This window comes from Ammodytes marinus (assembly GCF_949987685.1).
Source record: "Ammodytes marinus genome assembly, chromosome: 9".
In the NCBI taxonomy this organism is placed as follows: domain Eukaryota; kingdom Metazoa; phylum Chordata; class Actinopteri; order Uranoscopiformes; family Ammodytidae; genus Ammodytes; species Ammodytes marinus.
Genome location: NC_137213.1, coordinates 29856917 through 29872025, shown reverse-complemented (window position 1 = coordinate 29872025; position 15109 = coordinate 29856917). Strand labels below are relative to the sequence as shown.

The 15109-nt window shown below is 38.3% G+C and overlaps 1 protein-coding gene across 1 annotated transcript in view; it reads right to left on the bottom strand.

Moving 5' to 3' along the window:
• Positions 1-15109, bottom strand: part of zmynd11 (zinc finger, MYND-type containing 11) — a 30246-nt gene that overhangs the window by 13569 nt on the left and 1568 nt on the right. Inside the window, exons 2-5 of the mRNA XM_080034656.1 lie at positions 7193-7328; positions 3650-3809; positions 3293-3322; positions 2579-2614 (exon numbers count right to left, since the gene is read on the bottom strand). Coding sequence (XP_079890782.1) covers positions 2579-2614; positions 3293-3322; positions 3650-3809; positions 7193-7323 — 357 coding nt within the window. The 5' untranslated portion in view covers positions 7324-7328. The remainder of the gene's footprint in view (positions 1-2578; positions 2615-3292; positions 3323-3649; positions 3810-7192; positions 7329-15109) is intronic.

The following is a 15109-nucleotide window of genomic DNA, read 5'->3' as shown; positions in this document are numbered from 1 at the left end:
AAATTCTTGTGCATTTTTTTATTATTATTATTTTTTGTTTATGTACTTATCTTTCTTAAAAAAAAAATTATTTTCTTTCTCTTTTCTTTTTCTACTTATCCATGTCAGTAAGGTTGTGTTTGTTCAATTGAAAAAGTAGATTATAATATTTCCTTGCAATGAAATGTATAAAGTATTTATTTGAAAAAAAAAACTAAATGTAGGGTTAGACCATAAAACACTCTTTCTGCCTTTTTTCTCGGGCTAGGATGAACCGATTTCTAAAATGTTTGCACATGTATACTACATAGAATCTCAGAGTTCAATCCACCTTCATATTCCCACCGGTGAAGTAGGTCTTTAAGTTCAACTACTCTTATCATATTCACTGAAGTAGGGAAATTTTTCCTTACAATTAAGGCCCATCTAAGTGTGAGCATACACACTCCAACCACATGTTTCTCAAAGGACTTTCTCTTAAACTCTACACTCACACAAACACTTGATACATTATAAATGGTCCTTGAGTTCTGTTTCGAATGTCAACAGGCACTTGACTATTGTTGGACTAAACTGATAAAAGACAAGTGGCCGAACTTCAAAAAGGGCTGGAGCTCTTTGTGCCAAGGACACAGTGTCTGCGTTCCAAATCACATACTCTTTCTTTTTACTACACTACATACTAAAGTACAGAAGAGTTTTAGGGCCACAGGAGAGAGAGAAAAAAAAAATCAGATAAGGACGTTTTTTTTTTTTTTTTTTTTTCATTATGTCGAGAAATGTCAAGAATAATCACAAATATTCCAAAATGCTATTGGACTTAGTGGGGCATTTATATATTTTCAGCATACTACAATTGACGTCTATGTATTGGGACATCCTAAATCTTTTTCTGGCATACTAAATAGCAGGGAAGTATGGGAATTGGAACGCAGGGAGTGTCTGCGGTTTCATACGTAAGGGATAATGTATAGCGAATGGGTCACTTCCGAGAAATAAAGACCGACAAGCTGAAGCAGGAGCCCGACGCGCAGGGGAGTATAAGTAGAACTGGGTCCAGAATGAGCAGGTATTATTACGGCGAGATAATGTAAATTGAAAATAATCTGAATAGGGACCTACATGACACCTTGTTGACTGTTTTTGGTTTAACATTTGCCTATAGTTTTAGCAATGTCCTTAGAAACCTGTAAATTAGAGTTGGTTGTTTATTTGATTTTCTCTTTTGTTTTTGTGTTCACTTTTTTTTAGTTGTGTGTGTGTGTGTATCTGTTCTTCTATTTCATTTACTTTTCATATATAAAATCTACACGGGCAATTTGAAGCCATCACCTACACATCTGGGTACTTTCTAGCTTTTTAAAATGTTCAAAAGACACTGTCTGTTTCAAGAACTGGTAAGAACTGGACTGAACCAAAGTTAATCATATTCAGGCCTTTAGATATACCCGTAAAAAGAACAAGTCGAAAATCCTATTTTTTTTGGTTCAAATTCGACTTCTCTAAACATCAATGAAATACCTCTGTGCTTTTTGGAGGGAAAATGTGCCTGCAGTAAAAGCTGCCAACAAATGCCAAGTCTTGGCTAGTGACAGAGGAAGACCTGAGGCGGCCAGAAGTGTGTGTGTGTGTGTGTGTGTGTGTGTGTGTGTGTGTGTGTGTGTGTGTGTGTGTTAAGACATTTTCCCTCGCTGTTTTCCACCGCTAGTTAAAATCTCTGTACTGTCAATAGTCAAGCTGGGACATGCCAGTGAGGCTAGGCAGTAGTGTTACCAAGCCTTCTATAATGACCTGCATTAAAACAACTCTGGGATTTATCTCCACATCCGGCCTCTATTAGAAATAAGCGACTTCACTTGCCTCACAGTCTCATTAGGTGCATCTAAAGAAATTTGAATATCATGGAATAGTCCAGGGTTCAACGGATTTTTTTTTTGACAAAGTCCATTCAAAAAGTGAAACATTCATATATTCTGGATTCATTATATACAAAGTGAAATGTGTAAGGCTGTTCTTTATTTTAATTTGGATGATAACGGCTTATAGCTCATAGAATAAAACATTCCAACAAATACATCAACCTGGGTTCAGACTTTAAAGGGCCACTGTGTAACATTTTAAGTAATTTATTAGCTAAAATCAACATCCTCATTCATAAATATGTCCTCATTGGTGTAAAATCACCTCTGCCAATAATCTGAATTATCCTCCTGAGCGGAGAATTACAAATATTAATATTACATTTTGTACATTGAGCAGGCAAGTCTTATGGAGGCATCCATGTTTTTGGAATGTCATCAGGTGCATTGTTTAGAATTTAGAATTGTTCTTGTCCTTGAAGGCCACTGTAGCTTCTGTTATTATTCAAAAGGGGTGGGTTACCCAGGGAGCGTTGCATTCTAGAATTTTCTTGATGATGTCATATTACACAGTGCCCCTTTAAGTTGTCTAAAAACGCCCTATTATGCACAAATCGATTTCATTCTTTGAATATATATATTTTTTTATACTAAAATGTGTAATTAAACCCCCAATTTTTTTTAATTAAATATTTTTGATTTAATTTCATAAAAAAAAAAAAAAAAAAAAAAAAACTTACCACTGGAGGGTTGGGGTTGGGAATCATCTCAGAATCCTGTATCAGAGAAAAAGAAATCAAAACACCAAAATGTCAATATACAGTTTTATATGGTAAGACAACACATTATAGAGAAAAAAAAAACCTAACCCTGCGTTCCATTATACCCATACTATCTACTAGGGCTGGCCCGAATGCCATTTTTCAGGCTTCGAAAATATTCGTTGGTTTTTCCAAGCGAATATTCGAATATTCATTCCATCAAAAACAACATTAATTTTTTTTTTTTAAATTAAAAATAAAATAAATAAAAAAAATTAGAAAAAACGTTAATAATCCCTATATACTCCCTGGAAACGATTTTGACAGTATCTGCATATTTTGTTGAAGATTTACGCGCTCGGAGGTGAAGTAATGGATGCGCTATGACACTTAGTGATGTAATATCCTCCTAAATGAGCAATACTACTACTACTACAATATTACTAACTTTTATATCCAAATATAAAATTATTTGATGACATTATATTGCAGTACTAGCTTCTTGCAAAAAAAAAAATTATATAAAAAAAAAAAAAAAAAAAACGAAGCTCCGAATACTAATTTAAGCTCCGAATACTAATTTTCCGAACGAGTATTCGAATATTCGAATAATTCGGACCAGCCCTACTATCTAGTATGTCAAACTATGGTAAAAGAAACCATGAATTTGTAAGTAAACAATGCAGTTCTAACCTTGCTCCCGTCGGCTCTAGGCTCCTCCTCCTGGGATTCAAAGAGAAGTGTTTAAATTAATAAAAAATAATAAATAAAAAGATGTCTCTAATCATCAGCGAAATAATTTAATGTTTCTTGAGTGTTTTTTTATTTTAATTGTATTATTTTGCATGGATGTCTGCCGATGACAAAACATAATATTTATATGTTTAGATTTATATTTGGATATGAAACAAATCATCTAAATTACCGCCTTTTAATCCATTCCTATAATTCTCAATTTTGAATATTCCCGAAATTCCCCGCGGAAAGTTTCCTGGAAATTTACCGGTAACTTTCCAGCCCTTTGCAACCCTCTTTTTGCCTGTAGCTCACCATCTCATCCCCGGGCAGCCAGTATCCCTCCTGCTCTATCCCGGCCTTGGAGCCCTTACAGCCGACCGTGAGCGTCTCCACCACTAGCCCGTCCTTCACAGCTAAACTCAGCTGCCGGGCCGTCTCCTTGGGGTGCATTCCAAACACACGACTCAGGTACCTGGGCACAGGGGGGGGAAGGCAAATTATATTTATTAATAGGTTTACCGGGGCATAAACAACACATACGACGAATACACAGACAACGTAGGGATAAAATACGACACACACACCACACACACACACACATAAAACTTTGCCAGTTGATTACTGACATTGAAACTATTATTTTTCGAATTACAAGTTTTTAAGAAATGTTTGCAAATGCAGTGATATCACATCAGCAATACATCAACGCTCCATAAATCTAATCTCTAGTATCCAATAAAAAGATTAGAGACACACACGTAGTTTGGTATTCTATGCACGTCGCACGACATATTTTCTCCTCTTGTAAAACCCCATATTTTCTGGTATTTTCACACACACACACACACACACACACACACACACACACACACACACACACACACACACACACACACACACACACACACACACACACACACACACACACACACACACACACACACACACACACACACACACACACACACACACACACACACACACACACACGCTGAGTGGCAGTGAAGGTCATGTCTCACTATGGCAAACGGCCAACAGACAGAATATGTCAGTAGGGAATCAGTTGAGAGTCTGTGTCTAGTGCGTTTAGTGTTTACTGCTGAATTACAATAGAAAGGCCTATTGTTGGGGCGCCCTTAGCTCAGTTGGTAGGGCGTCCCCCCCATGGGCCTCGGCCAGCAGCAGACCCGGGTTCGATTACCGCCCGCAGTCGTTCTCTGCATGTCACTCCCCTCTCTGCCCCATTTCAACTCTGTCTATCTGCACTGTCAAATAAAGCATAAAAATACCCAAAAAATATCTAAAAAAAAAAAGGCCTGTTGTGTGTATGTGAGGTGAACAGGCAGACAAACTCACTTAAAAAGGTGTAGTCAGTGATTCTGGAGAACGCTTGTTGTCAAAATCACTTTTTTGTCAAAATCAGGGAATATCTCCTCATGATCCGCTACCTGTCTGTACTGTGTGTGTGTGCGCTGAAAATAAACCAGTGTTAATACACAGCCTAGGTTCTGTAAATTGGTATGTAAACAAGTGGTATTAAACAGGGGGCCACTGTAGCTAGCAACATGCCTTTTTACAGAGCCTAGGCTGTGTATTAATACCAACATTCTCTACTTTCATAGTAGTAGTTCTAGCAAACAAAGGAACTGCCAGCTTGGGGGGTTGGAATCCTCCATTGGTGATTGTAGGGACCAGTTGAAAGAAATCCATAAACGTCACCCTCTGTTAACTATATAACAAATTTAGTAAATTAGCCGTTAGTTCAGTTAAATGATCAACTAATTGTGGGCGCTCCGGTGGCGTAGTGGATATAGCGTGTACCATATCGACTGCGGCCTTCGTTGCAGTGGTCGCGGGTTCAAATCCGACCCGTGGACCTTTACTGCAGGTCATCCCCCCTCCCTCTCTCTCTCTCTGTCTCCCCATTTCAACTCTGTACTGTCAAATAAAGCTTGAAAATGCCAAAAAAGACATCTACAAACGTCACCCCCTGTTAAGTACATAACAGATTAAGTAAATTAGCCGTTAGTTTGTGTTAAATGATTTACTAAATTGATTTTAAGCGGCCAGACCAGACTAGTGAAGCTGTGACCCTGAAAGTTCCTCGGAGCACCTTTAAACGGCAGGAAAGTTAGTGATTATTCAGGTTTTTTTTAGACGTATAGTTTGTTTAGGCTGATTCAGAGACCAATTTATGTACACACACACAAAGTACACACACACACACACACAAAGTACACACACGCACATCTGAGTGAGAGAGAAGGCGGTTAATAATTCTCCCGTGCCTCTCTCCAACTCAAAGTGATTTCCCTCTTAGCTACAAAGCCCACATGGTGAAATTAAGAGTGTGAGTGAGTGAGTGAGTGAGTGAGTGAGTGAGTGAGTGAGTGAGTGAGTGAGTGAGAGTATGAGTGTAAGTGTGTGTGAGTGTGTGAGAGAGTGTGTGAGAGTATGAGTGAGTGAGTGTCCAGGCATCTTCGTGAGGGCCAGTTTCATATTCTAACCATCAGAGTGAGGAAATTTTGCGGGTGTGTGTATGTGGTTTGCAGTGTACTGTGTGTGTGTGTGTGTGTGTGTGTGTGTGTGTGTGTGTGTGTGTGTGTGTGTGGTTTGCAGTGTGTGTGTGTGTGTGTGTGTGTGTGTGAGAGAGCTGGGGCTATACTATCCGTTGCATGCCGCTGCTTACTGTTGCCTTGACAACATCCGCCAGTATTAATTTGGGCAAGCAGCAGCCAGCCTCCAAGGTGCTTCGCCCAACTTGTTGTTTGACATGAGATGTGCGGCTAAGTGATTAATTTATTGCTCTTTTAATTGTATTTTATTTACTTTATTCATATTTCTATATATTAATTTTTATCCCATTTTATTTCTGTATTTCTCTGCTCATTATATGTTATCCTTGTGATTGTGTTTATTGTGTATGCTCGCTTGTCACTGTAAATGAGGGAAACCTCAGTGTCTTTCCAGTGAAAATATAGGTGACAGACAATAGATAGATAGATAGACAGACAGACAGACAGAGACAGACAGATAGATAGATAGATAGACAGACAGACAGACAGACTGATTTTTGTCTAGGGCTCCATCCAAATGACTGATGATAGGTAAAGTCTGTTGTGTGTGATCCGTCATCAATACAATTATAATCAATCAACCAATCAATCAATCAATCAATCACCTTTATTAGGATATTCAATTTAAAACGTTATTTCTGAACATGAGCAAACACAGTGTATGTGTATCCTGTGATAATGTAAAAGGTGAGGGGAATAATCCATGTAACAGCACATGTCTACATACAATAGGATCAAGTGTTGGCTTGTTAGTGAATGAAGCTATTTCCTGCCCTCAGGTCAACACCTGCGCTTTGGAATCACCTGGAACTCTTTGAATATGTACAACATGACATCTCTGCCTCTCCCTTTTCTCTCTTGGTGTGTGTCCCCATTGTCTCCTGTCTCACCCACACAGACAGACACACAGACAGACAGACAGACAGACAGACAGACGGACAGACAGACAGACAGACAGACACTTGCACTAACTCTTAGAGGGCGGATAGGGAGTGTAGAATCAACCATAAAGTGGCGCAAAAAAACTATTAAAATAAAGTTGAGATGAGAAGTTTTTTTTTTGTAACACTTTATTTTTGGATAAAAAAATAAATAAATTCAGTTAAGAAGTTTGAGGGCTATTAATTTTTTTAATTTTAATTTTTTACATTAAAAAGTGTCAAATTAAATACATTTTCAGGAAATATTAGATCATCTTAACTCTGTACTATCTAATAAAGCTTGAAAATAAGGACCAAAAGCCATTGAGTCTTCCAAATGGGATTTTCTTTAAACTTACTTGGAGATCCGGTCCATGTTTGCGATTTGTTTCTGGTTGCGTATGACCTCGATGGCCGCCCACACAAACTGCACCACTTTAGGCTCCGCTTGCCTCTTCTTCACCACACGAGACATGATTTCCTTATTCATCGCGACTGTGGAAATACAGAGGGGGGGGGGGGGGGGGGGGGGAAACAGTTTAGTGTTAACAGCTGTGGTTATAGCCTTAATATAAAAGCAGTAGTAGTCTTTATTTGTAGGTATATCTCACTGGCTATTCTGAATTTTAACATTAAAAAATTGTGCATTATGGAATAATAAAGAAAATGTATTATATGTATTTCATTACTATATTTAAAACACAAATGTATTATAATTCAAACACAAACTGACTTTTTCCAAGCTGCTTGAAATTAGAAGCCAAACTATCTACACTTTTATAATATTTCTCAGTCTTGATTTGATTTGATTCAATTTATTTCAGACATATCAAACATACAAAACAAAATGAAAAGCATGGAAATACAATAAACTAAAATTATGTTTTCAACAAAAAAAAAAAAAGTAAAAGAAAACAAATTATCGGTATTGCTGAGATATGCCTGAAAAGGAGCAGGAAGAAGTATACACTTATTTAATCCTACCCCTTTTCCAAAGTATCATACAATTAGAAGTGAAAGACATACAGGGAATTTGGATTTCACAACCTCGGTCTCTTTGTTGACCATTTCCCACATTTGTCCACGCTTCATTCAGTTCATTTAGTTTTGATTACTGCTCCCTTGTTTTAACACTTAAAAGGTTCCTAGAGCTCATTCTAAGCTGGGAACAACTGCCTTTAGCTATAGTGCCCCCACCTCTTGGAATGCCCTTCAGAGCAACTTCAAAATGACCATTCTCCCCACTTTTTGTTCTTTTAAATCTATGATTTCTAATTTTCACCATCACCACTGCATTTGTTTTAACTGAATTCATTTTTTAAGCTCTTTTATTGTAATTCTTTATTTCTTTTGATCTTTTTTATCTTGCTAGGATTTTGTGTTTCTCTGTTTTATTCTATGTCACTCTGTTGTTGTTGTTGTTGTGTTTGTTGTGCGCTCGTCGGCGTTGTAAATGAGGGGAACCTCAATGCCTTTCGAGTTTGTATAAATAAAAGGTTTTCATTCATTCATTCAACAAAGGAATTAAATGTCAATTGTACAACACATCCTTTGTGTAGTTAAACTGAGCAACAAGTGAATCATTTTTAAACGTTTGAATGTTTGCGTCTGGTCTGGGTCAGTTGCTTCAGAAGTACAACTACAGCAACCACAACAGTTTTAGATTCTTTGAAGGAAAGTTACAGGAAATGAAACGTGTGGCAACACTTTGATGCATAAAAACAAGTCCAAGAAACGTTTGTTGTGACCTTGATATGTGTCAAAATCAGCGAATAATGCTTGAGCACTGAAAAATAATCTGGTGTTAATACAATACAGCCTAGGCTCTGTAGATTGGTATGTATCATGTGTAAACAAAGTATATGTTTATAAAAAAAAAATAAAAAAAAAATGTCACCTTGATATTCACTCAAGAGTCAAAGTGAAGTTACAATTACATTTTTACAGCAGACATCAATTCAGAATTGTGCTGGTCTCGCTCTTATCTAGCAGACATTCACCATCTATTTGAAACTCATCTGTAAGTTATTACAGGTGGAGTCAGCGATTCTATAGAACGTTTGTTGTCAAATTGGTATGTATCATGTAAACAAAGGATATATAGCTTGTAATATGCCAAATTGGGCCCAAAGTGTAAATATTTTGTGTGGCCACCATTATTTTCCAGCACTGCCTTAACCCTCTTGGGCATGTAGTTCACTAGAGCTTCACAGGTTGCAACTGGAACCCTCTTCCACCCATTTATGACAGCATCACAGAGCTGGTGGATATTAAAGACCTTGCGCTCCTCCACCTTCCGTTTGAGGATGCCCCAAAGATGCTCAATAGGGTTTAGGTCTGGAGACATGCTTGGCCAGGGCATAACCTTTACCCTCAGCTTTTTTAGCAAGCCACTGGTCGTCTTGGAGGTGTGTTTGGGGTCGTTATCATGTTGCAATACCACCCTGCGGCCCAGTTTACGAAGGTTGAGTGCACATGGTCTGCGTCGTACACAGAGGTTGGCTTTGGAAAATAGACGTATGAGTGCTGCCAGCATTGCTGCAGGGCTTGAAGGGGTGGGGGGTCAACCTGTCAGTGCTCAGACCATGCGCCGCACTCTGCATCATACTGGTCTGCATGGCTGTCATACCAGAAGGAAGCCTATTCTAAAGATGATGCACAAGAAACCCCACAAAAAGTTTGCTGAAGACAAACAGACTACGGACATGGATTACTGCAACCATGTCCTGTGGTCTGATAAGACCAAAATACATTTATTTGGTTCAGATGGTGTTAAGAGTGTGGAGCGGCAACCAGGTGAGGAGTACAAAGACAAGTGTGTCTTGCCTAGAGTCAAGCATGGTGGTTGGAGTGTCATGGTCTGGGGCTGCATGAGTGCTGCCAGCACTGGGGATCTACAGTTCATTGAATTCTAACATGTACTGTGACATACTGAAGCAGAGCATGATCCCCTCCCTTCATAAACTGGGCCGCAGGGCAGTACTGCAACATGATAACGACCCCAAACACCCCTCCGAACGACCACTGGCTTGCTAAAGAAGCTGAGGGTAAAGGTTATGGACTGGCCAAGCATGTCTCCAGTCTTAAACCCTATTGAGCATCTTTGGGGCATCCTAAAACGGGAGATGGAGGAGCGCAAGGACTCTAATATCCACCAGCTCCTTGATGTCGTCATGAATGGGTAGAAGAGGGTTCCAGTTGCAACCTGTGAAGCTCTGGTGAACTCCATGCCCAAGAGGGTTAAGGCAGTGCTAGAAAATAATGATGGCAAAACAAAATATTGACACTTTGGGCCCAATTTGGAAATGTTTTCTTAGGGGTGTACTCACTTTTGTTGCCAGCAGTTTAGACATTAATGGCTGTGTGTCGAGTTATTTTGAGGGGACAGTAAATTTACACTGTTATACAAGCTGTACACTGACTACTTGACATTGTATCAAAGTGTCATTTATTCAGTGTTGTCGCATGGAAAGATATAATGAAATTTTTGAAGAAATGTTAGGGGTGTACTCACTTTTGTGAGATACTGTATATATATATATATATTATTTTTTTTTAAATATCATTTCACCTTACCATTGTAAGGAGATTCTAAAATAAATAAAAATCTGACTATTTCTCATTGCCATGACGACAAAAAAAAAAAAAATGTCAGAAGGAATTTGACAAGGACTAAAGCTTACAGACAGACCTTCAAAAGAACTGAATAGAACCGGTTTGCCTCTTACGGACAGACCTTCAAAAGAACTGAATAGAACCGGTTTGCCTCTCGACTGTGGTGCAGAGACCTTCCCTCCCCTGAAGAAATTCAAATCCTATTTTATGCCTTTCTCATCCTCTCAACCAACCGTGAAACTAAAGATGTCACTTTTATACCTCACTGCCAAAAGCTAAACCATAATAATTCTGCTCTGAGCGTTTTTATATATTTTTTTTTATATGAAGTAAGGATTTAAAAAAAAAATGTATTGGGTTTTTTATTTTTAGGCACGGCACAACACACACACACACACACACACACACACACACACACACACACACACACACACACACACACACACACACACACACACACACACACACACACACACACACACACACACACACACACACACACACACACACACACACACACACACACACACACACACACACACACACACACACACACACACACACACACACACAGCTGTCTCCGAGTTCAAATGAAATCAAAATACACCATACAAAACATAACAAGCTTTCACACAAAAATAAAGTGATTTGTAGTACACATTAAAATTCCAACAAAAAAACAAGCAGAGATAAGATAAATATCTTGATATGTGTGTGTGTGTGTGTGTGTGTGTGTGTGTGTGTGTGTGTGTATGTGTGTGTGTGTGTGTGTGTGTGTGTAATAAATCTTCAGTAACCAACTTTTTAACTGAAGATTTATTTTTTATTTATTTTTTTATTTTTGTAAACAATTATAAAAAAATAAGAGGGGGTAGGACCAGAAAAGTTTTTTTTTAACTTCTTCCTATCCCTTTTGAACATGAACTATATTATTTGAGTTATGTATTTGTTGTTTAGGATCCCATTTGTTTGTTTTTTAATTTATTTATTTCCTTTTTTTAACTGCTCAATTGTTTTATTTTTGTTTGTATTATTATTATTTTTTTTTAACCATGTTCAATAAAGACTTAAAAAATTAAAATAAAAAAAGGAAGGACTTTTGGCGTTAAAGCAGTAAGTGGAAAAGGGAGGTTGGTACAGTTGGTAGAGAGGATGTTGATTTTCACACTTTTTCTAGTGACAGTATGAACTGTGGTCTAAGGTGAGACACGACAGGCAGCAAAAACATACAGCCACCGGAAAAAATTAAGAGACCACTCTGGATTTTTCTTCAATCTTCATCTCTACATGACTTACTGAAAATGCTCTAAATGACAATATTTTTATTTTGAATTTGGTAGAAATGTTGTCAGTAGTTTATATTATAAAATCAAAATGTTCATTTTACTCAAACCTATTCCTATAGAGTGTAAAAGAAGAGACACTGAACATTTGGAGTGGTCGCTTAATTTTTAGCTGTATATATTTATTTTTTTCAAGCACTGGTCAAATTCTTTGATTTTTGTTTCCATAACATGTCATCTTTCACACTAGTATATATATCAAAGGTCCTAAATTTACATAAAGGTGTTTATTTGACTAAACCTTGTCTGTTCGCGTCTGTATATTTCTCCTAAACAACCATCTTTTTATAGTTTTCTTCAATACTCTGAAACAACAATCTCAACTTCTAAAGCACTTACTGTAAATAAACTTTCCATAATCATTCTTAGAACCATTTTGAAAGTTGGTACATTAGTATTTGTTCATATGTTGTTAATTGTCTGATATACGATACATTTAAACAACACAAAGTATGTAGTCAGTCACAGCAAACAAGAACAATATGACAATAGAGTGAGTGAGTGAGTGAGTGAGTGAGTGAGTGAGTGAGTGTGTGTGTCTGTGTGAGAGAGTGAGTGTGTGAGTGAGCGAGCGTCAGTGTGAGTGTGAGTGTGTGTCTGTGACTGTGTGAGAGAGTGAGTGTGAGAGAGAGAGTGAGTGAGTGAGTGAGAGAGAGGGACAGAGAGAGAAAGAGTGGAGGTTACTTAAGTTGAGATGGAGTGTGGTGATATAATCGTTTCCTTGAAGCATAATATTTTATATTTCTGCTGTGAGCTGATACAGCCTGGATCTGATCTGAGCTAAAGTAAGCAAATATCTGCCTGATGCCCTGTCACCATCTGGTCTTCTTTAAATGGGACTGAATGTCCCATCTCTATTAAAAGCCTCCTTCACCAGTGGGAATATGAAGGTGTATTGAACTCTGAGATCCTATGTTGTATAAATGTGCAAAACATTTTAGAAATCGGTTCATCCTAGCCTGAGAAAAGGCAGAAAGAGTGTTTTATAGTCTCACTGTGTCCCCTACAGTTTCCCATGTGTGAAATGTAGGGTTAGGATTAACAGGACAGCTGGGCCAAGGGAAGACTGAGGAAAGACCGAGGGAAAAAAAAATTATATTATAATAGGGATTTTACCAAAATCTGTGAATATCTCCTCACGATCCTAAAAAAAAATCCAGTGTTAATACACAGCCGAGGAGGCTCTGTAAATGGACATGTTGCTTGCTATAGGGAGGGCTCCTTTGTTTACATACCAGTTTACAGAGACTAGGCTGTGTATTATACTATTAACGCTGCAAACACACAGTACATACAGGTAGTGGATCATGAGGAGAGGAGAGCTTCCACCAGTAGATAAAACTGGAGTTGGGCAATCATGTCAGTATGAAAATAATGGAATTAAAAGCATTTGCAGTGTGTTTTCAAAAATGCAGCAGCAACAACTGAACAGTGACATAAAGAGCATAATTGACCCAAGAGAATGTGGTGAAAGGAGACCTGGATTAACCTGATCATCAGACTATATTGATTATAGATCGGTGAAGTCAGTCCGATGTCCGATAAGTGATTATTGGCCGTATGGGCACTGACACCAATATTGGATCTTTCCCATCTCGAGTTCCTTACTGACTCCAACAGCTATCAATGAAGTTTTTACTTTGCACTTTGAACAGGTGCTTGATTCTTATTGTTCTGAGTTTGTACCTTCATGGTTGAATGCACTAAGGGTGTATTCACACTGGGAAAGTCCGCTAGTGCACTTGCTTTGGTCCAGACCAAATAGAGTTTTGATTTTTTTTGTTTGGTGTGGTCCACTTTCATATTGCCCCTTTTGCAAGTGAACCAGCATTACGAAGCAAAACCACACGTGATCTGAGGTCATTCATTCATTGGACAGACATTCTGGGGTGGAGAGAAACAGGAAGCACGAAGTTTAAACTGCGAAATATATATCATTGATATAATATGGGGCTAAAAATAATAAAAGGGCCTACATCTAACCTATAAATAAAGAGGAAAAACATCAAATTATTGTTGTTTCATATGGTCATAATGTGTAGCCTTATGTCAATGCCACGTTATGTGGCTTGTAGCCTACAATGTGAAACATCATTTTTACTGTATTTTTGGTGCTGGATGCGCGTCACGCGAGAAGAATAGGCTCAAGCGGACACTCAGCTGATTAAGCTGTGTATCAGCTGGGTCGGCGCAGTTCAGCTCCAAACTGACACGGGGATAGTATTGACGGTCCCGTACATGGGAAGCAAAATAAAAACACACTTCTTGCGCAGCGTGAACCTGTTGGCACTGTGCGAGAGACGCTCCCCTCTCCTTCATCTGATCGCTGAACACATTCAGCATTTATATTGTTCTGGGCTCCCGGTCAAACCACAACTAATCTTCCTAATAATGGTGACAACAACACTTTCCCATAATGTGAAGCTGACGGCTATTTATTAAAAAAGAAAAGAAAGAAAAGGCATAGTGCCTCCTGCATTTGGGTCGGATCGAGTCCGAACAAATTCACACCACAAACGAACTGCAGCAGAGTGCGTTTGGAAACGCATCGAGACTACCTCTTCAGCTGGGTCTCGGAGCGTTTGTTTGGTCCGCACCCGAGTGCGATTGCTGTATTCACACCTGCCTGAAAGATGCGCACCGAAGGCAGAAGTGCATCTGAGTTCGTTTCAACCGAACTAAACACGGCATGTGTGAATACACCCTTAAAGGCCTACTTCACCGGTTTGAATATGAAGGTGTATTGAATTCTGAGATCCTATGTAGTATAAATGTGCGAAAAAAAAAAACATACTTTGTAAATATTACTGTGATGTCACAGGACATCACAGTAATATTTACAAAGTAAGTTTTTTTTTAACCCTATATTTCTCTTTCTGTGATGTCACGAGAAAGAGAAATAGACTAAAAAAAACACTCTTTCTGCCTTTTCTCAGGCTAGGATGAACCGATTTCAATTTTTTTCGCACATTTATACTACATAGGATCTCAGAATTCAATACACCTTCATATTCAAACCGGTGAAGTAGGCCTTTAATGGAAGTCGCTTTGGATAAAAGTGTCAGCTAAATAAAATGTAATGTAATGTTATGTAACAGGTGCCAAGTAAGATTGCTGTGTTATCACCTGCGCAAACAAACCGCATAAAAAGGTGAAAAACGAACCAGAGTTTGATTAAATAGAACCAAACAAGGCAAGAGGTGTTTAAGCGCCCTATGGCTGTGTTGTAAAAGCCCTACTAACGTCCTCCCTCCTACATACTCAATATTACAGTATATACTACATACTGTCTACTTAACCATCCATTGTGTATGTGAG